Source organism: Salvelinus namaycush, chromosome 35 (genome assembly GCF_016432855.1).
Source record: "Salvelinus namaycush isolate Seneca chromosome 35, SaNama_1.0, whole genome shotgun sequence".
In the NCBI taxonomy this organism is placed as follows: domain Eukaryota; kingdom Metazoa; phylum Chordata; class Actinopteri; order Salmoniformes; family Salmonidae; genus Salvelinus; species Salvelinus namaycush.
This window is the reverse complement of record NC_052341.1, coordinates 20,971,985-20,997,421: the sequence shown is the minus strand read 5'-3', so window position 1 is coordinate 20,997,421 and position 25,437 is coordinate 20,971,985. Positions and strand designations below refer to the sequence as shown.

Below are 25,437 nucleotides of genomic sequence, written 5' to 3'. Positions count from 1 at the left end.
AATACAGAAATACTCATTATAAAAATTCAGAAAACAAAACATATTTTACATAGGTTTAAAGATTAACTTCTTGTGAATCCAACCACGGTGTCAGATTTAAAAAATGCTTTACGGCGAAAGCATACCTTACGATTATTTGAGAACATAGCCCACTAGACAAATCATTACAAACAGTAACCAGCCAAGTAGAACAGTTACACAAGTCAGAAATAGAGATAAAATTAATCCCTTACCTTTGATGATCTTCATATGGTTGCACTCAGCAGACATTCATTTACTCAATAAATGTTCCTTTTGTTTGATAAAGTCTCTTTATATCCAAAAACATCAGTTTTGTTCATGCATTGTCTTCAGTAATCCACAGGCTCAAACGCAGTCAAAACAGGAAGACAAAAAAATCCAAATTGTATCTGTAAAGTTCATAGAAACATGTCAAATGATATTTATATTCAATCCTTCAGGTTGTTTTTAGCCTAAATAATCGATAATATTTCAACCGGACAATAACGTCGTCAATTTAAAAGGTAAACAAGAAAGGCACTGTGACACTTTAGGGTCCACTCATTCAGACTGCTCTTACTTCCTCATTTTTCAGGATACAAGCCTGAAACAATTTCTAAAGACTGTTGACATCTAGTGGAAGGCATAGAAACTGCAATTTGAGTCCTAAGTCAATGGATACTGTAATGGCATTGAATAGAAAACTACAAAACCAACAAAAAAAACTACTTCCTGAATGGAGTTTTCTCAGGTTTTCGCCTGCCAAATCAGTTCTGTTATACTCACAGACACTATTTTAACAGTTTTGGAAACTTTAGAGTGTTTTCTATCCAAATCTACCAGTTATATGCATATCATATCTTCTGGGCCCGAGAAGCAGGCAGTTTAATTTGGGCATGCATTTCATCCAAAATTCCGAATGCTGCCCCCTACCCTAGTGAATTAACAAACGTTTTGTAGGACTGTTCCTTTGATGTGCAAGGAATGTTTTCAAGGGACCATTCCCTTAATGTCAAATAGAACTTACCCAGAATGTGGTTACCCTGTTCTCAGAATTTAAGATAATGTTCTATACACGTTTCATGGGAACGTTGCAAGAACATTCATGTGTCCAGTTTTCTGAGGGTTAGCTGAATATATCATCAATGTCCCACCAAACATACACAGAACATGTTTGCCATGTTCTCAGAATATAAGATATACATTTTCTAGACACGCTTTTCATGGGAATGTTGCTAGAACATTTGTGTATCAGTTGGCAGGATGTTGCCTGATGTTCCCAAAGAAATGCCCCTCCCCCTGTCCCGAGAATTTTCAATCCCAATGATAATAACAATCAATCAATAGCTTTGACCAATCCCCGAGGTTTGTAAGACCATGGGTTTAATAATAATTAGTCAAAGACTCAGCTTATGCAAAAGGTTAGTACAGTTTATTCACGAGAACGTTCTGAAGTCCACAATACAAAGACATCCATTTTATAGCGGCGCACATACTTCCACACAATCAGTAGATATCATATGCACATACATACACACGAACAGTAGGTATCCTACGCACATACTGTATCAATACCCAGCCGACAAAGATTAGGGACCGTGAGAAGTACTCCCTGTCCTTTCCCAAATCTCTCAGTGGCCAAGGTCGGCACCGAAACTTGCTCAGACAGTCTGTGTTTAAGAAACTATAGAGACATATTGTGCAGATATATTGTTTTACCCTAATTCTGACTAAAACTACACACATAGTTTATTATAATTTTACTGACTAAAACTACACACATCATTAATTATAATTTTATGATTCTAATCAATTTCATACAATTATATGGTTTCAGGGTGGAATATTCTAATCATTCATTTAAACATATAAATTCCATCGACTATCCACCCTTAATGACTAAATAATACACCCTGATACCTCAAACACTATATGGAAACATGAATGGTATACAAGAATAATCCAAACCAATAAATGTATGTACATTCGATATTCATCAATGACTGTTATTCTACACCTGCATTACTAGCTGTTTGGGGTTTTAGGCTGGGTTTCTGTACAGCACTTCGAGATATTAGCTGATGTACGAAGGGCTATATAAAATAAAATTGATTGTTATAGGCCTATATCCAATCATAATGCTTCCTGTTAGGATTTTTATTACAATCTTCATAAAAAAACAGTCTAAACAATTCTATATAGTCTCATCCAACATTGGCTCCCCGTAGTTAAAAGAAACAGAGCCATCTCCTAGGCCTGGAGGCCTGTATTCGTCATCCCACTGGCCGGAGCTGGGAATCGGTCCGTACCTCACCATCTGTTGCGTCATTGACCTTTCCAGAGTCCTGGTGATCTAACCTATCATACACGGAACATCCACACAGAATCAAAACACTCATACAGGTGAAAGTTGCCCACAACACAGTGATTATGACATTTTTCCATTTCCCAAACACACTGTCAAACCAATTTGTTAGAGAATTATCCACCCCAGAGTTCTCTGCTAATTCGTGAGCTAATGTGGTTAAACCAGCCAGGGCCTTGGTCACTGATCCGTCTGGAGCTGTGTTATTAAAAAAATAAACGTACAGCAATGAACCCCAATCATTCTACATACCCCACCCTTTTCTGCCAATTAACATATCGAGAGTCAGTCTATTTTACCAGGTCATGAGGGATGTGGCGGATAATTGGTCAGAGAATCCCTTTACTGCATCCCCAGTATCATTCACGAATCTCTGTTGATTATAATAGATGTCATTAATCCAATCCACATTTTTATTTATTGTCAACCACCAAAAGAACGTAGTGGTAAAGTCTTCACCTATTTGATTCATAGCTTTGTATTAATCTGTAACTTCCCTGAGGATGCCAATAGCATCCATCTAGACTCCCATCCTGGTCAAAACTCCTCCTGTGCCTACTTTAGCTTCCTATAACTGGCCTCTGATGACTAACTCGAACTGGTTGGACCAATAACCCCGGGGCGCAAGTTCCTAACCACCCTTTCTGGTAGTTTCTGTTGTATACATCCTTTGCTGGTACGAGCCCACCCTACATCAGTTATAGGTGCTGTTAGGTGAATAATGTTCTCCTGTACTTCCAAACCTAAGTCAGTCACATTAACGATTACCTTTCAGCCATTCAAATAATCTAAGTTCTCGGTGCCATTCTTGTGTCTATAACCCTGGTACTCATCAGGAGTTAAAGTGAACCGAGGTGGGTTGGCCCAGTACTTTAATCTGGCCAACCCAATCCCTGTAAAGTTATTTGCTTTCCTAGGGAATTGTTTAATGTTTACCTTTGTCACGTTCTGACCATAGTTCTTGTGTGTTTTGCTTGTTTTAGTGTTGGTCAGGACGTGAGCTGGGTGGGCATTCTATGTTGTGTGTCTAGTTTGTCTGTTTCTATGTTTGGCCTAATATGGTTCCCAATCAGAGGCAGGTGTTTTGTGTTGTCTCTGATTGGGAATCATATTTAGGTGGCTTGTTTTGTGTTGGGGATTGTGGGTGGTTGTTTCCTGTCTTTGTGTTTTCTCCGCACCAGCTAGGACTGTATCGGTTTGCCACATTTTGTTATTTTGTAATTGTTAAGTGTTCACGTTTATCGTCATTATTAAATATGTTGAGCACAAACTACGCTGCGTCTTGGTCTGATCCCTGCTACACCTTCTCTTCTCGTGAAGAGGAGGAAGGCTACCGTTACAGAACCACCCACCAAACTCGGACCAAGCAGCGTAGTAACGGGCAGCAGCGGCAGCAGCAGCAGCAGCGGTACCAGGAGGAATGGACTTGGGAGGACGTGTTGGACGGAAAGGGTTGCTACACATGGGAGGAGATCCTGGCTGGTAAGGATCGCCTTCCATGGGAACAGGTGGAGGCAGCTAGGAGAGCGGAAGCAGCTGCGAAGGGGAACCGGTGTTATGAGGGAACACGGCTGGCCAGGAAGCCCGAGAAGAAACCCCAAAAATTTATTGGGGGGCTAAAGGGGAGTGTGGCGAAGTCAGGTAGGAGACCTGCGCCAACTTCCCGGGCTTACCGTGGAAAGCGAGAGTACGGGCAGACACCGTGTTATGCGGAAGAGCGCACGGTGTCTCCTGTACGTGTGCATAGCCCGGTGCGGTACATCCCAGCTCCACGTATCGGCCTGGCTAGATTGAGCATTGAGCCAGGTGTCATGAAGCCGGCTCAGCACATCTGGTCTCCAGTGCGTCTCCTCGGGCCGGTGTACATGGCACCAGCCTTACGCATGGTGTCCCCGGTTCGCCTGCACAGCCCAGTGCGGGTTATTCCACCTCCCCGCACTGGTCGGCCTACGGGGGACCAGTCATGAGCTGCCCTCCAGTCATGAGCTGCCTTCCAGTCATGAGCTGCCTTCATTCAACCAGGTAAGGTTGGGCAGGCTCGGTGCTCAAGGGAGCCAGTACGCCTTCACGGTCCGGTATATCCGGCGCCACCTCCTCGCCCCAGCCCAGTAACACCAGTGCCTACACCACGCACCAGGCTTCCTGTGCGTCTCCAGAACTCTGCTCCTCCTCCACGCACTCTCCCTGTGGTGCGTGTCTCCAGCCCGGTACCACCAGTTCCGGCACCACGCACCAAGCCTCCTGTGTGTCTCCAGAACTCTGTTCCTTCTCACCGCACTCGCCCTGAGGTGCGTGCCCTCAGCCCGGTACCACCAGTGCCGGTACCACGCACCAGGCTTATAGTGCGCCTCGAGAGTCCAGTGTGCCCTGTTCCTGCTCCCCGCACTAGCCTTGAGGTGCGTGTCTACAAACCGGTACCACCAGTTCCGGCACCACGCACCAGGCCTACTGTGCGCCTCAGCAGGTCAGAGTCGGCCGTCTGCCCAGCGCCGTCTGAGCTGCCTGTCTGCCCAGCGCCATCTGAGCTGCCTGCCTGCCTGCCCAGCGCCATCTGAGCTGCCTGCCTGCCCAGCGCCATCTGAGCTGCCTGCCTGCCCAGCGCCATCTGAGCCGTCCGTCTGTCACGAGCCGTCAGAGCCGCCAGCCAGTCAGGAGCTGCCAGAGCCGCCAGCCAGTCAGGAGCTGCCAGAGCCGCCAGCCAGTCAGGAACTGCCCTCCAGTCATGAGCTGCCTTCCAGTCATGAGCTGCCCTCCAGTCATGAGCTGCCCTCCAGTCATGAGCTGCCTTCCAGTCATGAGCTGCCTTCCAGTCATGAGCTGCCCTCCAGTCATGAGCTGCCCTCCAGTCATGAGCTGCACTCCAGTCATGAGCTGCCCTCCAGTCATGAGCTGCACTCCAGTCATGAGCTGCCATTCAGTCCGGAGCTGCCATTCAGTCCGGAGCTGCCATTCAGTCCGGAGCTGCCATTCAGTCCGGAGCTGCCATTCGTCCTGAGCTACCTCTCTGTCCTGAGCTACCTCTCTGTCCTGAGCTACCTCTCTGTCCTAAGCTACCTCTCGGTTCGGAGCTGTCTCCTCAGTCTGATGGGGCCCTTTGTGAGGGTTCCTAGGCCAAGGTCGGCGGCGAGGGTCGCCACTCAAAGGACGCTAAGGAGGGGGACAAAGACAATGGTGGAGTGGTGTCCTCGTCCAGCGCCGGAGCCGCCACCGTGGACAGATGCCCACCCAGACCCTCCCCTAGAGTTTTAGGGGGTGCGTTCGGAGTCCGCACCTCAGGAGGGGGGTACTGTCACGTTCTGACCATAGTTCTTGTGTGTTTTGCTTGTTTTAGTGTTGGTCAGGACGTGAGCTGGGTGGGCATTCTATGTTGTGTGTCTAGTTTGTCTGTTTCTATGTTTGGCCTAATATGGTTCCCAATCAGAGGCAGGTGTTTTGTGTTGTCTCTGATTGGGAATCATATTTAGGTGGCTTGTTTTGTGTTGGGGATTGTGGGTGGTTGTTTCCTGTCTTTGTGTTTTCTCCGCACCAGCTAGGACTGTATCGGTTTGCCACATTTTGTTATTTTGTAATTGTTAAGTGTTCACGTTTATCGTCATTATTAAATATGTTGAGCACAAACTACGCTGCGTCTTGGTCCGATCCCTGCTACAGGCTGCCGTTACAACCTTAAATCCTACATCTTGATCTTCTTTGACTCCTTATTCTGTAAGTCACTCATCAGTGTATTATATAGTTTATATTTTACTTCTTATCCATGACAATGGCGTCATATAATTAGTCCCGGCAGGTGGTGGATCTGGATGTATCAGAAAGGTTACCAAGACTATGATGCAGCTCAGAGCCCCTACTATTCCCAAAAACCGCCAACCCTCTCCTGCCCTTAGTCGGTCTGCTAGGTACCACCCCATACTCACACTTCTAGGAGCACACACAGTGATGAACGGTCGGGATAGGAAATCTTCGATAAGGAGGTAACCCCCAGACCCTGTTGGTACTCGGTTCTTCTCCTAACTCTGTGTGTGATCAGCAGTGCTTATATGTGTACATACCTTCTTGCAGTGGGTAACGTAGACCCAAGTGACTCTCTCAGCTATTCTAATGGAAAAGGCGGTGGTTTAACAGAACCTGGTATGGGCCTTCCCAATGGGGCTGCTTCCAGTCTATTCTCCTCAGGGACTGGATTCATCCCCCGTCTCCTGGTTGGATTGAGTGAATCACCTTCTCCTGTAATTCACCTGTTGGACACAAAATCTTGGACATACGGGTTTGGTTAACAAACAGTCTCCTCATGTGTTCTGCTAGTATATCTTCAACTTCTATGTCTACCTGTTCTGGTCCCTAACTCTGGCCTTCTATTTGTTCTACCTGATTAGCTAAAATGCCATCCATTATTTAAAGAAATAGATCCTAGTACACCAACTCTAGGGATAATATCTTGACCTAATATTTTAGTTACCATAATCGTGTCCGCCAAGTACGTTGGGAACGCTTCTACCCATTTGCTATATTTATCTATTATAAAAAAAAATGTTGTTTATTATCAAATAGGCCACAAAGTGTCCTAACCTATGGCTCTGCCCATGTATCAATATTGCCGCATATCTAAACAATGACAAGTAAGATGAGTAAATTATCCTTATGTCGGACATTATCTTGTAGGATCGCCCCTTTCATTTTCCACATGTCCAATTCTCCCTGGGGCGTTCGTTCATGACTATCCTGTAACAATTATCTGTCAAGTGTCTTATCTTCTTTGGTTTTAAATGCCTATGTGCTTGTCTGTGTAAATAGTAACCTTTCTCTCCTTTCTTATTTCGCAGGCACTAGTCAATGCTACTATTTCGGCCTGTTGTGCAGAATAATTTCTAGGCAATGGTTCAGTGTCTAACACCTTAGTCCCTGAAACCAACTATGCTTTAATTCCCCTTTTGTCTCCACCCAGTAACTGTTATCTTCCCATTCTGTGTCACTTCTATCTTCTCTCCTCATGCTACTCCCCAACCATCAAGGTCTCAGCAGTGCGGGGAGGGCTTCTCCGTCTGCCCTTCCTTCTATCTGTGTGTTGCTCTTTCTTATAACAGTCAGTATCAAATATGGGTTGTGTCACGTTCCTGACCTGTTTTCTGTTATTTTTGTATGTGTTTAGTTGGTCAGGGCGTGAGTTGGGGTGGGCATTCTATGTTTTGTGTTTGTATGTTTAGGTCAGGTGTAATTAGCCTTATATGGTTCTCAGTCAGGGACAGGTGTTTGACGTTTCCTCTGATTGAGAACCATATAAAGGTAGGCTGTTCACACTGTTTGTTTGTGGGTGATTGTCTTCCGTGTCTGTGTATGTTGCACCACACGGGACTGTTTCGGTTTGTTCGTTCGTTTGTTGTAGTCTGTACCTGTTCGTGCGTTCTTCGTGTTATATGTAAGTTCTCATGTTTTAGGTCAGTCTACGTTCGTTTGTTATTTTGTAGTTTGTTGAAGTGTTTTAGGTTTTCGTCTTTTCTTTAATAAACTTCATTATGTCAAATTATCACGCTGCGCTTTGGTCCAATCCCTACTCCTCCTCTTCTTCCGAAGAGGAGGAGGACAGCCGTTACAGAATCACCCACCAACCATGAATCAAGCAGCGGGTGAACGGGAACCAGCAACAGCGGCCAAAAAACCAGGACTCGTGGACTTGGGAGGAAATATTGAACGGAGAAGGACCCTGGGCTAAGGTGGGGGAGAATCGCCGCTCTCGGGAAGCGATGGAGTCAGCGAAAGCCCAGGATCGGTGGTATGAGGAGGCAGCAAGGAGACGTGGCTGGAGAACCGAAAGTAAACCCCAAAAATTTCTTGGGGGGGGGCTAGAAGGGAGAGTGGCGAAGTCAGGTAGGAGACCTGCGCCCACTCCCGGTACTTACCGTGGAGAGCGAGAGTACGGGCAGACACCGTGTTACGCAGTAGAGCGCATGGTGTCTCCTGTACGTGTGCACAGCCCGGTGCGGTACATACCAGCTCCTCGTATCGGCCGGGCCAGATTGAGCATTGAGCCAAGTGCCATGAAGCCGGCTCTACACATCTGGCCACCAGTGCGTCTCCTCGGGCCGGCTTACATGGCACCAGCCTTACGCATGGTGTCCCCGGTTCGCCTACATAGCCCGGTGCGGGTTATTCCACCTCCCCGCACTGGTCGGGCGACGGGGAGCATACAACCAGGTAAGGTTGGGCAGGCTCAGTGCTCAAGGGAGCCAGTACGCCTGCACGGTCCGGTATTTCCGGCGCCACCTCCCCGCTCCAGCCCAGTACCACCAGTGCCTACACCACGCACCAGGCTTCCAGTGCGTCTCCAGAGCCCTGTTTCTCCTCCACGCACTCTCCCTGTGGTGCGTGTCTCCAGCCCAGTACCACCAGTGCCTACACCACGTACCAAGCCTCCTGTGTGTCTCCAGAGCCCTGTACGCACTGTTCCTTCTCCCCGTACTCGCCCTGATGTGCGTGCCCTCAGCCCGGTACCACCAGTGCCGGTACCACGCACCAGGCCTATAGTACGCCTTGAGAGTCCAGTGTGCCCTGTTGTTGTTCCCCGCACTAGCCTGATGGTGCGTGTCCTTAGCCCGGTACCTCCAGTTCCGGTACCACGCACCAGGCCTACAGTGCGTCTCAGCCGGCCAGAGTCTGCCGTCTGCCAAGCGGCGCCTGAACTGCCCGTCTGCCAAGCGGCGCCTGAACTGCCCGTCTGCCCAGCGGAGCCTGAACTGCCCGTCTGCCCAACGGCGCCTGAACTGCCCGTCTGCCCAACGCCGTCTGAACTGTCCATCTGCCAAGCGCCGCATGAACTGCCCGTCGGTACTGAGCCTTCAAAGCCGCCCGTCTGCCATGAGCCTGCAAAGCCGCTCGTCTGCCATGAGCCTGCAAAGCCGCCCGTCTGCCATGAGCCTTCAGAGCCGTCCGCCAGACAGGAGCCGCTAGAGCCTTCCGCCAGACAGGAGCCGCTAGAGCCTTCCGCCAGACAGGAGCAGCCAAAGCCTTCCGCCAGACAGGATCAGCCAGAGCCTTCTGCCAGACAGGATCAGCCAGAGCCTTCCGTCAGACAGGATCAGCCAGAGCCTTCCGTCAGACAGGATCAGCCAGAGCCTTCCGCCAGACAGGATCAGCCAGAGCCGTCAGCGAGCCATGACCAGCCAGAGCCGTCAGCGAGCCATGACCAGCCAGAGCCGTCAGCGAGCCATGACCAGCCAGAGCCGTCAGCGAGCCATGACCAGCCAGAGCCGTCAGCGAGCCATGACCAGCCAGAGCCGTCATCTAGCCATGACCAGCCAGAGCCGTCATCCAGCCATGACCAGCCAGAGCCGTCATCCAGCCATGACCAGCCAGAGCCGTCATCCAGCCATGACCAGCCAGAGCCGTCATCCAGCCAGGATCCGCCAGAGCCGTCATCCAGCCAGGATCCGCCAGAGCCGTCATCCAGCCAGGATCCGCCAGAGCCAGCCAGGCAGGATCCGCCAGAGCCAGCCAGCCAGGATCCGCCAGAGCCAGCCAGCCAGGATCCGCCAGAGCCAGCCAGCCAGGATCCGCCATCCAGTCCGGTGCTGTCGTCCCTCAGTCCGGAGCTGCCGTCCCTCAGTCCGGAGCTGCCGTCCCTCAGTCCGGAGCTGCCGTCCCTCAGTCCGGAGCTGCCGTCCCTCAGTCCGGAGCTGCCGTCCCTCAGTCCGGAGCTGCCCCTTATCCCGGTGCTGCCCCTTATCCCGGTGATGCCCCTAAATTTAGGTGGGTTTATTTGGAGGGTGGTCATTGAGAGGGGGATACGAAAGCGGGGATTGACTATGGTGGGATGGGGACCACGCCCAGAGCCTGAGCCGCCACCGTGGACAGATGCCCACCCAGACCCTCCCCTAGACTTTTGGTGGTGCGTCCGGAGTTCGCACCTTGAGGGGGGGGTTCTGTCACGTTCCTGACCTGTTTTCTGTTATTTTTGTATGTGTTTAGTTGGTCAGGGCGTGAGTTGGGGTGGGCATTCTATGTTTTGTGTTTGTATGTTTAGGTCAGGTGTAATTAGCCTTATATGGTTCTCAATCAGGGACAGGTGTTTGACGTTTCCTCTGATTGAGAACCATATAAAGGTAGGCTGTTCACACTGTTTGTTTGTGGGTGATTGTCTTCCGTGTCTGTGTATGTTGCACCACACGGGACTGTTTCGGTTTGTTCGTTCGTTTGTTGTAGTCTGTACCTGTTCGTGCGTTCTTCGTGTTATATGTAAGTTCTCATGTTTTAGGTCAGTCTACGTTCGTTTGTTATTTTGTAGTTTGTTGAAGTGTTTTCGGTTTTCGTCTTTTCTTTAATAAACTTCATTATGTCAAATTATCACGCTGCGCTTTGGTCCAATCCCTACTCCTCCTCTTCTTCCGAAGAGAAAAATCACCTGTCTATGGTAGCAATCTCTAAGGTTATTACATAGTTTGATTAAGGTTATCTCGATGCTCTCAATGATCCTGAATCACCACAGATGTCATATATCCCTGTCCTGTTGGCTTGGATTAGGGTCTAAATCCTTAACATAAATCTACCATTAATCCAAGGCTATGCCATTTCTTTCTTCTCCTTGGTTCAAATTACAAATATGTCAAAGAACTATAAACTCGTTCATAATGATCAATTTACACAAATTACCTTGAAATCAGTATTACCAATGACCTGAAATTCATTATCCAAATGGTCCTCCCATGAGGCTGATCAGACCGCAAAGGAAAGCCATGATAGAGGCCTAAAGTCATACCACCCTTTCACAGTAGTGTTTCTTACTATATTAGACAAATTAAAGAAAACCCAACAAACATTTTCTACATGTTTTATCCCAGGTTCCCAGAACATTCCCTTTATCTAAAGAATTCACGTGTTTTATTAAAATTCAGAAAATAAAACTTCTAATAATCCATATGTGATATGTGTGTACCCCTTTAAGATATCGTCTCTAGGAAAAATGGAAATCTCCTCAAACCCAAAGGCTAAAAACAAACAAAACATTTCCAGACCTTTTCAATTTAGTAGAAATATGCCTCTATCTCCCTCGCTCCCTTCAAGATTACAGCCCCCAGAAAACATTTCCAAAGAGAGACAATGAAGCACTCCTTTTCCCAGAAAAAAACACTTGGTCAGCATTCATTATACTACCCAGATTCAGAAACCCAAACGTTGACAACAAACAAAACCTAATAATAATGATAATTCCATTGTACTCCCTCCAATCATTAGTTTTACATTTCCTCAATGGTTATATGTACTTAATTGAACAAGCTTGCTTGGCAACATTAAAACCCATTTAGTCTGTCTGCAAACCGTCTCTCAAAGTGCTTGATAGGAATACCCAGCCATTAGACACACACAACTGTGATTAATGTTCACTGTCCCTGTAAAATATAATGAACTCATCCTACAATCCACTTTACTGACCTGACATTGTTCCACGTAATGGAAACAGATTATAATGTTAGAATACATTAACTTTCTGTTCCAATTCACTGGTGTTACCTAAACAATCAAACCAAGAATCAATAACCAGAAACTATCACAAAACTTTTATCCGTCATCAATCAATCCATAAGAATAAAAACACATTTCGATGGGCACAACTCTATCGCAATTATCTTTCCGCTATTATTTAGAATTCATTAGATTTAGGTAACTGTCTCTTCTATGATTTAGTAATTTAAATACGACTCCTAAACAATCTATTAAAAAGTTCAATTTTTCCCTTCTTTCAATTTGAACCAAACAAGCTATTAAAACATTCAGTTTATATCTCATCCAAACACTAGCGACCATATCTTTCCAGGCAAAACATACCAATAGTGGTTGTGCCAACGGTGCCTCCCAATCTCTAGCAAAATGACCCAGTTTGTGACAGTTAAAGCATCTGTCTCCCCCTTTCTTTTGACTGCCTCTATCCACTTTTCTCAACTTTCTCCCTTTCTCTACCTCTATCCACTTTCTCAATAAGTTTGCTAAATCCTGTCCTCCTTTCTGTGCCTCTTCCTCCTTAGTAACTCCCTCTTTCTTGGCCCCCTCCGCTCTTTTTCTAGCTTCAGCCAGCCAAATACGAGTGGTGTCGAGCCCGTCTGTTTGTTGCTTGTCTACCTTGTCCCCACAAACCCTATTTATTTGTTTGATCATTAATTCCAGTTTTTCTATATTTAAACGTCCGTCAAATTCGTACTTTTTCCTCCATTTCGGGCCAAAAAGATGTTCCTCTTATCTTTTCCCTGCATATATTTCTCATCTCCCGTTAATTCCGGGATTCCCTTAGAGGATTTACTACCCATGTTTCGTACTTTTTTTCACAATCTATGTGTATGTGCTTTTTACCGTTATTATCCTTAACCTATGTTGATAAATACCTCCCGTTAATCTTTCCTAGAATTTTGTATGAATCCTGATATATTATTTAGATCTCACACTTTATACGACTATAAATTCTACTTATTCTTAGTTGTTCCTTATGACCTTCGACTGATAAATATATCTATCTCCTTATTCTATGTGTGTGCTTTTAAAATTCTGATGAAATTACTCAGATTTTTTTTAGTCCCAGACTACTTCCCATATATTTTTACTAGTCCCAGACTACTTCCCATATTCCTTTAATAGTCCCAGACTACTTCCCATATCTCTAATAGTCCCAGACTATTTCCCATATGTTTTGAATAGTCCCAGACTACTTCCCATATATTTTTACTAGTCCCAGACTACTTCCCATATTCCTTTAATAGTCCCAGACTATTTCGATACAGGGTAGTTTCTTTTGGTAATGGCCTCAACTACCTTGAGTCATTGCGGACCCAATTTTGTTCAATACTCAGCCCCCCGTTTTATATTTATCTACATACTTTGTTACTTTTGAACTTTCTCTATATAAACTTCTAAAAACGGTATACTGAATATGAATCCTCCTGGACTTTAGTAATTATCACCTTACCTACACAAGATGTATAACAATGTATACGTATAATGCAAGTTTAGATCCTACCCCCAAATCCCATGAATAAAGAGCACTGACCTTATTTATTTGCCACTGAGGTTTCAATTTTGATTGGATCTCGTCACCGTTTCTGTCGCATACCAGTTTGCCACCGGCCTGTAAAGAACCCTCAGAAAGGGGCCAGGTCTTTAATCTACGGATATTTCATCCGCCCATGCACGGTTTCGGTGTCTCTCTGGACCGACTGAAGCAGGTATTGAGATCCGGCTCGAAGGACCAAACTGTCCCGAGAATTTTCAATCCCAATGATAATAACAATCAATCAATAGCTTTGACCAATCCCCGAGGTTTGTAAGACCATGGGTTTAATAATAATTAGTCAAAGACTCAGCTTATGCAAAAGGTTAGTACAGTTTATTCACGAGAACGTTCTGAAGTCCACAATACAAAGACATCCATTTTATAGCGGCGCACATACTTCCACACAAACAGTAGATATCATACGCACATACATACACACGAACAGTAGGTATCCTACGCACATACTGTATCAATACCCAGCCGACAAAGATTAGGGACCGTGAGAAGTACTCCCTGCCCTCTCCCAAATCTCTCAGTGGCCCCTAGCCAAGGTCGGGACAGAATCCTGCTCAGACAGTCTGTGTTTAAGATACTATAGAGACATATTGTACAGATATATTGTTTTACCCTAATTCTGACTAAAACTACACACATCGTTTATTATAATTTTACTGACTAAAACTACACACATCATTAATAATAATTTTATGATTCTAATCAATTTCATACAATTATATGGTTTCAGGGTGGAATATTCTAATCATTCATTTAACTTCTCTGCGCTACGGATCCCTTTAGCGGGATCATTTTCCTAAACAACCGCTGAATTGCAGGGCGCAAAATATTACAAAAAATATTTATAATCATGCAATCACAAGTGAAATATACCAAAACACAGCTTAGCTTGTTGTTAATCCACATATCGTGTCAGATTTTGAAAATATGCTTTGCAGCGAAAGCAATCCAAGCTTTTGTGAGTGTATCAATCAATGCTACAACAGCTAGCCCCAAATTAGCATGGTCACGAAAGTCAGAAAAGCAATAAAATTAATCGCTTACCTTTGATAATCTTCGGATGTTTGCACTCACGAGACTCCCAGTTACACAACAAATGTTCTTTTTGTTCGATAAATATTACTTTTATAACAAAAAAACGCCATTTGGGTTGCGCGTTATGTTCAGAAAACCAAAGCCTCGTTCCGTTCGACGAAAATTCCAAAAAGTATCCGTAATGTTCGTAGAAACATGTCAAATGTTTTTTATAATCAATCCTCAGGTTGTTTTTAACAAACATAATCGATAATATTTCAACCGGACCGTAACCTATTCAATAAGAGAGAAAAATAAAATGGAGAGCTACCCCTCTCGCGCGCAGGAACTAATCAGAGGACACCTGACTAGTTTTGAAAAATCTCGCTCATTTTTCAAAACAAAAGCCTGAAACTATGTCTAAAGCCTGGTCACAGCCTGAGGAAGCCATTGGAAAAGGAATCTGGTTGATACCCATTTAAATGGAAGAAAGACGGGCCAGGAAACACAGATAAAAAATAAATAAAAAAAAAACACTTCCGGGTTAGATTTCCTCAGGTTTTCGCCTGCAGAATCAGTTTTGTTATACTCACAGACAATATTTTGACAGTTTTGGAAACTTTGGAGTGTTTTCTATCCTAATCTGTAAATTATATGCATATTCTACGATCTGGACCTGAGAAATAGTCAGTTTATCTTGGGAACGTTATTTAAAAAATAAAAAATAATCTGACCCCTAGCGTCAAGAGGTTTTAAAGGACAACAAAGTAAAGGTATTGGAGTGGCCATCACAAAGCCCTGACCTCAATCCTATAGAAAATGTGTGGGCAGAATTGAAAAAGCGTGTGCGAGCAAGGAGGCCTACCAACCTGATTCAGTTACACGAGCTCTGTCAGGCGGATTGGGCCAAAATTCTCCCAACTTATTGTGGGAAGCTTGTGGAAGGCTACCCAAAATGTTTGATGCAAGTTAAACAATTTAAAGGCAATGCTACAAAATACTAATTGAGTGTATGTAAACTTCTGACCCACTGGGAATGTGATGAAAGAAATAAAAGCTGAAATAAATAATTCTCTCTACTATTATTCTGACATTTCACATTCTTAAAATAAAGTGGTGATCCTAACTGACCTAAGACAGGGAATTTTTATTAGGATTAAATGTCAGGAATTTTGAAAAACTGAGTTTAAATGTATTTGGCTAAGTGTCACGCCCTGACCGTAGATTGCTTTGTATGTTTCTATTTTTTGTTTGGTCCACGTCCCTCACCAGAACCGCCACCGCGGAGTAATGCCCACCCAGACCCTCCCCTATAGGTTCAGGTTTTGCGGCCGGAGTCCGCACCTTTGGGGGGGGGGGTACTGTCACGCCCTGACCGTAAATAGCTTTGTATGGTTCTATTTTTTGTTTGGTCAGGGTGTGATGTGGGTGGGCATTCTATGTTTGTATGTCTAGGTTTTCTATGTCTATGTGTTTGGCCTGGTATGGTTCCCAATCAGAGGCAGCTGTCTATTGTTGTCTCTGATTGAGAAACATACGTAGGTAGCCTGTTTTCCCACTGTTAATTGTGGGTGGTTATTTTCTGTTTAGTGTTGGTTGCACCTTGCAGAACTGTTTCGGCTATTCGTTTTGTTATTTTGTATTCAGTGTTCAGTTTCGAATAAATAATATGAACACGTATCACGCTGCACCTTGGTCCTCACCTTCTTCCTCTGAATGCCGTTACACTAAGGTGTATGTAAACCTCCGACTTCAACTGTATGTACACTACCGTTCAGAAGTTTGGGGTCAGTTAGAAATGAACTTCTTTTAAAAAAACAAACATTTTTTATCCATTAAAATAACATCAAATTGATCACAAATACAGTGTAGACATTTTTAATGTTGTAAATGACTATTGTAGCTGGAAACTGCTGATTTTAACGGAAAATCTACATAGGCATACAGAGGCCCATTATCAGCAACCATCACTCTTGTGTTCCAATGGCACTTTGTGTTAGCTAATCCAAGTTTAACATTTTAAAAGGCTAAATGATCATTAGAAAACCCTTTTTGCAATTATGTTAGCACAGCTGAAAACTGTTGTCCTGTTTAAAGAAGCAATAAAACTGGCCTTCTTTAGACTAGTTGAGTATCTGGAGTATCAGTATTTGTGGGTTTGATTACAGGCTCAAAATGGCCAGAAACAAATACCTTTCTTCTGAAACTCGTCAGTCTATTCTTGTTCTGAGAAATTAAGGCTATTCCATGCGAGAAATTGCCAAGAAACTGAAGATCTCGTACAACGCTGTGTACTACTCCCTTCACAGAACAGCGCAAACTGTCTCTAACCAGAATAGAACCTACAACCTATCCGCAATATTAATGCTGATCCACCCCGTAATTTAAAAAAATTAAAATATGTTGGCTGACGACACCAGTGGTAGGCCTGATCACCGACAACGATGAGACAGCCTATAGGGAGGAGGTCAGAGGCCTGGCAGTGTGGTGCCAGGACAACAACCTTTCCCTCAATGTGAGCAAGACAAATGAGCTTATCGTGGACTACAGGAAAAGGAGGGCTGAACAGGCCCCACTTAACATTACCGGTGCTGCAGTGGAGCGGGTTGAGAGTTTCAAGTTCCTTTGTGTCCACATCACCAACAAACTATCATGTTCCAAACACACCAAGACAGTCGTGAAGAGGGCACGACAAAACCTTTTCCCCCTCAGGAGACCTAAAATATTTGACATGGGTCCCCAGATCCTCAAAAAGTTATACAGCTGCACCATCGAGAGCATCCTAACCGGTTGCAACACCGCCTGGTATGGCAACTGCTCGGCATCCCACCATAAGGCGCTACAGAGGGTAGTGCGTACGGCCCAGTACATCAAGCTTCCTGCCATCCAGGACCTATAGTACCAGTCAAAAGTTTGGACACAACTACTCATTCAAGGGTTTTTCTTTATTTTTACTTTTTTCTACATTGTAGAATAATAGTGAAGACATCAAAACTATAAAATAACACATATGGCATCATGTAGTAACCGAAAAAGTGTTAAACAAATCTTTTAGATTCTTCAAAGTAGCCACCCTTTGCCTTGATGACAACTTTGCACACTCTTCAAATTCTCTCAACCAGCTTCATGAGGAATTATTTTCCAACAGTCTTGAAGGAGTTCCCACATATGCTAAGCACTTGTTGGCTGCTTTTCATTCACTCTGCGGTCCAACTCATCCCAAACCATCTCAATTGGGTTGAAGTCGGGTGATTGTGGAGGCCAAGTCATCTGATGCAGCACTCAATCACTCTCCTTCTTGGTCAAATAGCCCTTACACAGCCTAGACGTGTGTTTTGGGTCATTGTCCTGTTGAAAAACAAATAATAGTCCCAGTAAGTGCAAACCAGATGGGATTGCGTATCGCTGCAGAATGCTGTGGTAGCCATGCTGGTTAGGTGTGCCTTGAATTCTAAATATATCACAGACAGTGTCACCAGCAAAGCACCCCCACACCTCCTCCGTGCTTCATGGTGGGAACCACACATGTGGAGATCATCCATTCACCTACTCTGTGTCTCACAAAGACATGGCAGTTGGAACCAAATATCTCAAATTTGGACTCATCAGACCAAAGGACATATTTCCATCGGTCTAATGTCCATTGCACGTGTTTCTTGGCCCAAGCAAGTCCCTTCTTCTTATTGGTGTCCTTTAGTAGTGGTTTATTTTCAGCAATTCCACCATGAAGGCCTGATTCATGCAGTCTCCTCTGAGCAGTTGATGTTGAGATGTGTCTGTTACTTGAACTCTGTGAAGCATTTATTGTGGCTGCAATCTGAGGCTGATAACTCTAATGAACTTATCCTTTGCAGCGGAGGTAACTCTGGGTCTTCCTTTCCTGTGGAGGTCCACATGAGAGCCAGTTTCGTCATAGCGCTTGATGGGTTTTGCGACTGCACTTGAAGAAACTTTCAAAGTTCTTCAAATTTTCCGCATTGACTGAGCTTCATGTCTTAAAGTAATGATGGACTGTCATTTCTCTTTACTTATTTGAGCTGTTCTTACCAAATAGGCTATCTTCTGTATACCACCCCTATCTTGTCACAACACAACTGATAGGCTAACTTTTAACAAGGCACACCTGTTGATTGAAATGCATTCCATGTGACTACCTCATGAAGCTGGTTGAGAGAATGCCAAGAGTGTGCAAAGCTGTCATCGGTATAAAATATATTTTGATTTGTTTAACACTTTTTTTGGTTACTTCATGATTCCATATGTGTTATTTCATAATTTTGATGTCTTCACTATTATTCTACAATGTAGAAAATAGTAAAAATAAAGAAAAACCCTTGAATGAGTAAGTGTGTCCAAACTTTTGACTGGTAAAAATGTTAATGTCATTATTTGGCAACAGTTACAACACACCTATCTTATCTAATTAAAGTGAGTTTGTTAATGACACGTTTTTTTCTACGTTGTATATGTAGTGTAGATTTCAAAAAGACGATAGAGTTCTCTTTGAAATGCTCAGCTTTATAGAATTAATAAATACTGATGAAGTAGTGGAAATGTGGTCATAATTCGTGCTCAAAGGGAAATCCTACAGATTCCATTATTTCAATGACAAACTCATTTTAATTACATCAGATAGGTGTGTTGTAACTGTTGCCAAATAATGACGTTAGGATACTGTATGTTAAAAACACTGTGTGAGTATCCCTTGCCAACAGACAAAGAGCTATCATTGGTTCACCAATCAGGGCGTTGATTGGCTTAGCATCAGTAACAAGGCATGATGTATAAGGAAACTATTTCTTGGGGGGAGAATGTTTCTTTGGTTCCTTTAGGCGACGTTCTGACAACTGATACACAGGGAACTTTCTTGCAACGTTCCCATGAAACTTGTCTAGAACATAAATATCTTATGTTCTGAGGACATGGCAACCATGTTCTGTGTATGTTTGGTGGGACGTTGATGGAATATTCTCCTATCCCTCAGAAAACTGGACACATGAATGTTCTTGCAACGTTCCCATAAAACGTGTCTAAAACGTGTCTTCATATTGTATATTCTGAGAACATGGTAACCACATTCTGGGTATGTTCTGTTTGACATTAAGGGGAATGTTCTAACTAACGCCAAAATATCCTAAAAAGGTTCTCAGAGGGTTTTTTCTAACATAGATAGAATGTTCCCCTAACTAACAGAAAGCTGCACACTCAAACATTAGGGGAACATTACGGGTAACATTACAAAAAATATCTTTCTCCCCTTGAGTTGTTAGCTGGGCAGTCATTAAAGCTGCAGGGAAGATTACCCCATTAAAGGGAGGGCAGTAACAGTGTGACTGGCTTGAGAAGTTGAGTAGATGAAACACACAATCTGGCCGCTTTTATTACCAGGAGGAGAAGATATCTATGATGCAGTTTATGGCCCTATAAACCTTTGGTCTGTTCATGGGTTTTGTTCCTCCTCTTTTCTCTCTCTCTCTCTCTCTCTCTATATATATATATATATGTATATATGTATATATGTATATATGTATACATATAAATCTCTCTCGCTCTCGCTCTCGCTCGCTCTCTCTCTCTCTCTCTATATATATATGTATATATGTATATATGTATACATATAAATCTCTCTCGCTCTCGCTCTCTCTCTCTCTCTCTCTCTCTCTCTCTCTCTCTCTCTATATATATATATATATATATATATATATATATCAGGTCCTTTGAGATCTTATCTCGGCTGCCATTTGAAACAGATTTTAGAATTTCCAGACTTTCCAATTAGAAACCACCATTTCCCATTTCCTGTCTTACCATTTGATTTGATTTGATTTATTAGGATCCCCATTAGCCGACGACAATGGCAACAGCTAGTCTTACTGGGGCCCGACACAAATCAAAAAAATACATTACAGGCATAACACTTTACAATTTACATACATTTAAAAACATGAACATGTAGAGTGTATGTGTGCATCTATCCGTTACACATACACTGACTTTATTTAAATAAAGGTTCAAATAAAAAATATATAAAAGGTACAGTACATGTCAGTACATACAGACAACAAGTAGTTCACATGGGGGAGAGGCGTTGTGCCATGAGGTGTTGCTTTATTTGTTTTTTTTAAAACCAGGTTTGCTGTTCACTTGCACTATATAAGATGGAAGGGAGGTCCATACATTATTCGAAGTGAAGTCAGGTGGATGCCACATTACCCATTTGATGCTGTTGACTCCAGTCATTTTACCCTATAGGCCTACAGGCCAATGGATGTGTGCGTACTAGCCTGTGTGTATTGTCCATATGGTGGTTGTGTGATGTGAAGTGTGCAGTATGTCTGAGTATTGGTTTATACGGACCTTGAACAATGAATGGTGAGGAAGTTATTGGCAGACCAACCGTTCCCTCAGACTATGTGTCGATTCCAGTTGTTCATTAACAGTTGAGTTAAGAAAGCACAGGTGAGTTGTCGAATCTGAGCGGAACAAAGCAGGTGTGTAAATCCATATATCCTTGTTTTGAAACAAAGCAGTCGATTAATGAAAGATTTCATAGTAAGTCGTTAAATGAATGAAAAACGTTTGAGACATTCAGAGAAGTAACTACTACTTTTATAGGCTGTTTTTCACACACCAATTTTGTTTTCTTTTCCAACGGGAAAAAGTACATGTGCTGAATGGAATATATATTGCGTGAGAATATTGCGATATTTGGAATACAGAATAAAAGGGATGACAAGTAACTTTTTACTTTTTGGAATTATTAGAACATTTCTGGCAAATGGATTAGGATTTTACCAACCCACAGCTCAATGTCTTGTCATTGAACATCTCCTCAACATAATTGGTACCGGAACAGGTTATCTAGACTGGGAAATCCAAAGACTCGCCTTATGAAAAATAGGAACATTCATTAGCTTATACATTAAGTCCTCAGAATGGCTTATAGAGGTTGGTGGGTGTGTGTCTGCTGGATGGTGTTTATCGCAGGCCGATGCGAGGCGATATACCCTCACTGTCTGGATGGGATTATGATGAATGTAGTTCTGCTGGATGACGACATCTCTCCCTGGAGTATGACATTTGTCCGTAGCGCTGTGGAGAGTGCGATCCAGCTCGACGCTGAACTCCCCTGTAAAAGCTGTCCAAACGGTAAATGTAATCATAATTTAAAAACTGTAAATTAATAGAGAGTTTGCACAGGGTTGCTGGTTCAAGTCCCACCGTGGCTGAGCCCCCTTAATTGGTAGTGTACAATTATCACATATAGCAGGCTATAAAAAACAACATTGGTTTGTAAGGATATCCTAGGCCTACATCGTGTTATAGATGTAAGGACCTTAGCCTAACCTAAATATTTTTAGCTTACTTTCTTGTGTTTTAACTTATCTTATCAGCTCAGATTTGATGTTCTGCTGAATTACTATCTGTGGGTCCGTAATCTTTGTTGCCATCATTATGATGTATTGCCGTTTTCTTTTCCAAGGAGTGAAGCGAAACCTGACTGCAAACTTCCTTGGGCTCGAGACTAGTTTGTACAGCAAGAAAGGCTGCCAAAGCAGCAGCTGTGAGGTGGTGGAGACTTTGAAGAACCTAACTGTGAGTGTTAACCAACGCACGCACGCACGCACGCACGCACGCACGCACGCACACACGCACAAATATTCACATATCTAAGCTGATTCTCCTTTGTTTCAGAAAACAGGCCAGGAGGGCTGGGTTTTGCTGGGGCCCACCTGTACCCATGCAACCTTTCAGATGGTTGAGTAAGTGTTGTGTTGCCGTGACACCCTTTCTCTTTTACTTCCTCTATATATATTGCCCTCACCTTTATTCAACTTGTTTACTCTTGTAGTTACATTTTAATAACACAGTAATTCATTACATACTGTTGTGTCAGTCTCCCAGGGTAACTGTGTGTGTCTGTCTTTCTGTCTCACATACCCTCCATCCCTCTGCCCGTCTCCCTCTCTCTCTCTCTCTCTCTCTCTCTCTCTCTCTCTCGCTGTCTCTCTCTCTGTCTCCATCCCTCTTTCTTTCTCTTTCTCTCCCTCTCTCCCTCCCTCAATCCCTCTCTCCCTCCCCTCTCAATGTTCCAGTCAAGAGGTTGGTCTGAAGCTCCTCATGCCCATCATCTCAGCAGGCAGCTTTGCTCTGTCCTGTGACTACCAAGACAACCTGACCCGCATATTGCCCCCTGCACGCAAGATCTCCACATTCTTCACAAAATTCTGGGACTTCAAAAACAATATCAAACCCAAGTGGTCCACAGCCTTCCTCTATAAGAAGCAGGAGAACACTGAGGACTGCTTCTGGTGAGGGATTTACTTGTGGGTCGCTTGTGAGACATTTGTGAGCTGTTTGTGAGTTTCCTTTGAGTTGCTTTTGAGTCACTTGTGTCCTGACTTGTCAGTTCTGTAGGTGTAATATGCTGGAAAAGAGTGAAGGTGGATATTAATTGACAAGTGATTCCGTAGGCTAATGGGCAATTTGATGACTGAGATTATTTATTTGTGTATATTATATTTGCTTAGATGTGATGTTGATACTGATATCATTGTATTTCCCCATCCCCCCTCAGGTACATCAATGCACTTGGTACAGGCTCAGCCCACTTTTCCTTACATGTCAAAAATACCCAAGTTATAACCAAAGCGGAAGACCTTAGAATGGAATTAAACTCCAAAAATAGGACAAGCAATTGTAAGTAAACCCACATCATCTCACTCCTTTCACAAATCTGGAGGATTGGCAGGTAGATAGCCCACCAGGGGGAAGGCCAGCAATGGAGTGTCCAGAACATTTTGAATGGGGTGGACAAGGTGGGGCACAGACCCAGTTTAGGGTGGCCATAACATTTGCAAGAGGGATTTTTTTGTATATAATTATGATGGTTCAACGCATTAAATGCTTCAGCTTAGCGTTGGTACATTTTACAGTTCAAATAAATCATGAGTCAATTCCAAAAGTCTTGTTACAGTGCTTGCATTCAAGGTCAAGATTTTATAAAAGGGTATTAGCATACAGCAGTAAATTCACTTGAAAGTGCCATCACAAGTGCAAATTACACTGTGACATTCGGGGGCTCTCTATTTTTCTAATTGGACCTCCTACGTGTGCATAGGGCTTTATAGTAAAGACCATTTTAATGGGCTTTATAGTAAAGACAGAATTTAACTGTAAATATGTATTTTATTTTAATATGTCATGAACACAACCAGTCATTATGTTTTCATCTGATTGTCAAATAAATCACTTCAAAAAGTAGGTTAAATACAGTAGGTTACCTGCGTACGTTCGTCAACCTCAAAAAAAGTCCAAAGTCTGAACAATTTTTTTATTTTTTCAATTTAACTTACGCCGGCGACGCTGGACTGATTCTTCGCCGCCCTCTGGGACTCCCAATCACGTCCAAATGTGATACTGCCTGGATTCGAACCAGGTACTGTAGTGACACCTCTTGCACTGAGATGCAGTGCCTTAGACCGCTGCGCAAGTCGGGAGCGAAATGCACTGTGCACCCGCCATTTGAATGGAAAGAGATATCTATTACAAACACCATAAGTGTATTGACATCAGCCTACAAAGTGCTGTGCATTCATGGAGAATTTGTTTTACAATAATAAAAAAAAACAATGTAGAAAATAATTTATCATTCGTGTCTATCCGTTTCATAATATTCCTTCAATTCGCACAAGGCTGAATCCATTTCACCAGAGAAAGTATCTGAGCGAGGCAAACAGCTCCCCTCTGTCTTAGTATATGTAGCCCATGTACTTTTGAAGTCGGAAGTTTACATACACTTAGGTTGGAGTCATTAAAACTCGTTTTTCAACCACTCCACAAATTTCTTGTTAACAAACTATAGTTTTGACAAGTCAGTTAGGATATTTACTTTGTGCATGACACAAGTAATTCTTCCAACAGTTGTTTACAGACAGTTTACTTCACTTATATTTCACTGTATCACAATTCCAGTGGGTCAGAGGTTTACATACACCAAGTTGACTGTGCCTTTAAACAGCTTGGAAAATTCCCGAAAATTATGTCATGGCTTCAGAAGCTTCTGATAGGCTAATTGACATAATTTGAGTCAATTGGAGGTGTACCTGTGGATGTATTTCAAGACCTACCTTCAAACTCAGTGCATCTTTGCTTGACATCATGGGAAAATCAAAAGAAATCAGCCAAGACCCCAGAAGAAAAATTGTAGACCTCCACAAGTCTGGTTCATCTTTGGGAGCAATTTCCAAATGCCTGAAGGTACCACGTTCATCTGTACAAACAACAGTACGCAAGTATAAACACCATGGGACCACACAGCCGTCATACCACTCAGGAAGGGGACGCGTTCTGTCTCCTAGAGATGAACGTACTTTGGTGCGAAAAGTGCAAATCAATCCCAGAACAACAGCAAAGGACCTTGTGAAGATGCTGGAGGAAACAGGTACAAAAGTATCTATATCTACAGTAAAACGAGTCCTATATCGACATAACCTGAAAGGCCGCTCAGCAAGGAAGAAGCCACTGCTCCAAAACCGCCATAAAATAGCCAGACTACGGTTTGCAACTGCACATGGGGACAAAAATAAAAAACAAAAATAGAACTTTTTGGCCATAATGACCATCGTTATGTTTGGAGGAAAAAGGGGGAGGCTTGCAAGCCAAAGAACACCATCCCAACCGTGAAGCATGGGTGTGGCAGCATCATGTTGTGTGGGTGCTTTGCTGCAGGAGGGACTGGTGCACTTCACAAAATAGATGGCATCATGAGGGAAGAAAATTATGTGGATATATTGAAGCAACATCTCAAGACATCAGTCGGGAAGTTAAAGCTTGGTCGCAAATGGGTCTTCCAAATGGACAATGACCCCAAGCATACTTACAAAGTTGTGGCCAAATGGCTTAAGGACAACAAAGTCAAGGTATTGGAGTGGCGATCACAAAGCCCTGACCTCAATCCAACAGAAAATTTGTGGGCAGAACTGAAAAAGCGTGTGCGAGCAAGGAGGCCTACAAA

General features: G+C 43.6%; 1 protein-coding gene across 1 annotated transcript in view; it reads left to right on the top strand.

The window, feature by feature from the left end:
- Positions 1-20,965: 20,965 nt before the first annotated feature.
- Positions 20,966-25,437, top strand: part of LOC120029440 (heat-stable enterotoxin receptor-like) — a 35,468-nt gene continuing 30,996 nt past the window's right edge. The window contains exons 1-5 of the mRNA XM_038974651.1: positions 20,966-21,569; positions 21,904-22,016; positions 22,116-22,183; positions 22,517-22,732; positions 22,999-23,120. Of these exons, the coding sequence (XP_038830579.1) occupies positions 21,356-21,569; positions 21,904-22,016; positions 22,116-22,183; positions 22,517-22,732; positions 22,999-23,120 (733 nt within the window). The 5' untranslated portion in view covers positions 20,966-21,355. The remainder of the gene's footprint in view (positions 21,570-21,903; positions 22,017-22,115; positions 22,184-22,516; positions 22,733-22,998; positions 23,121-25,437) is intronic.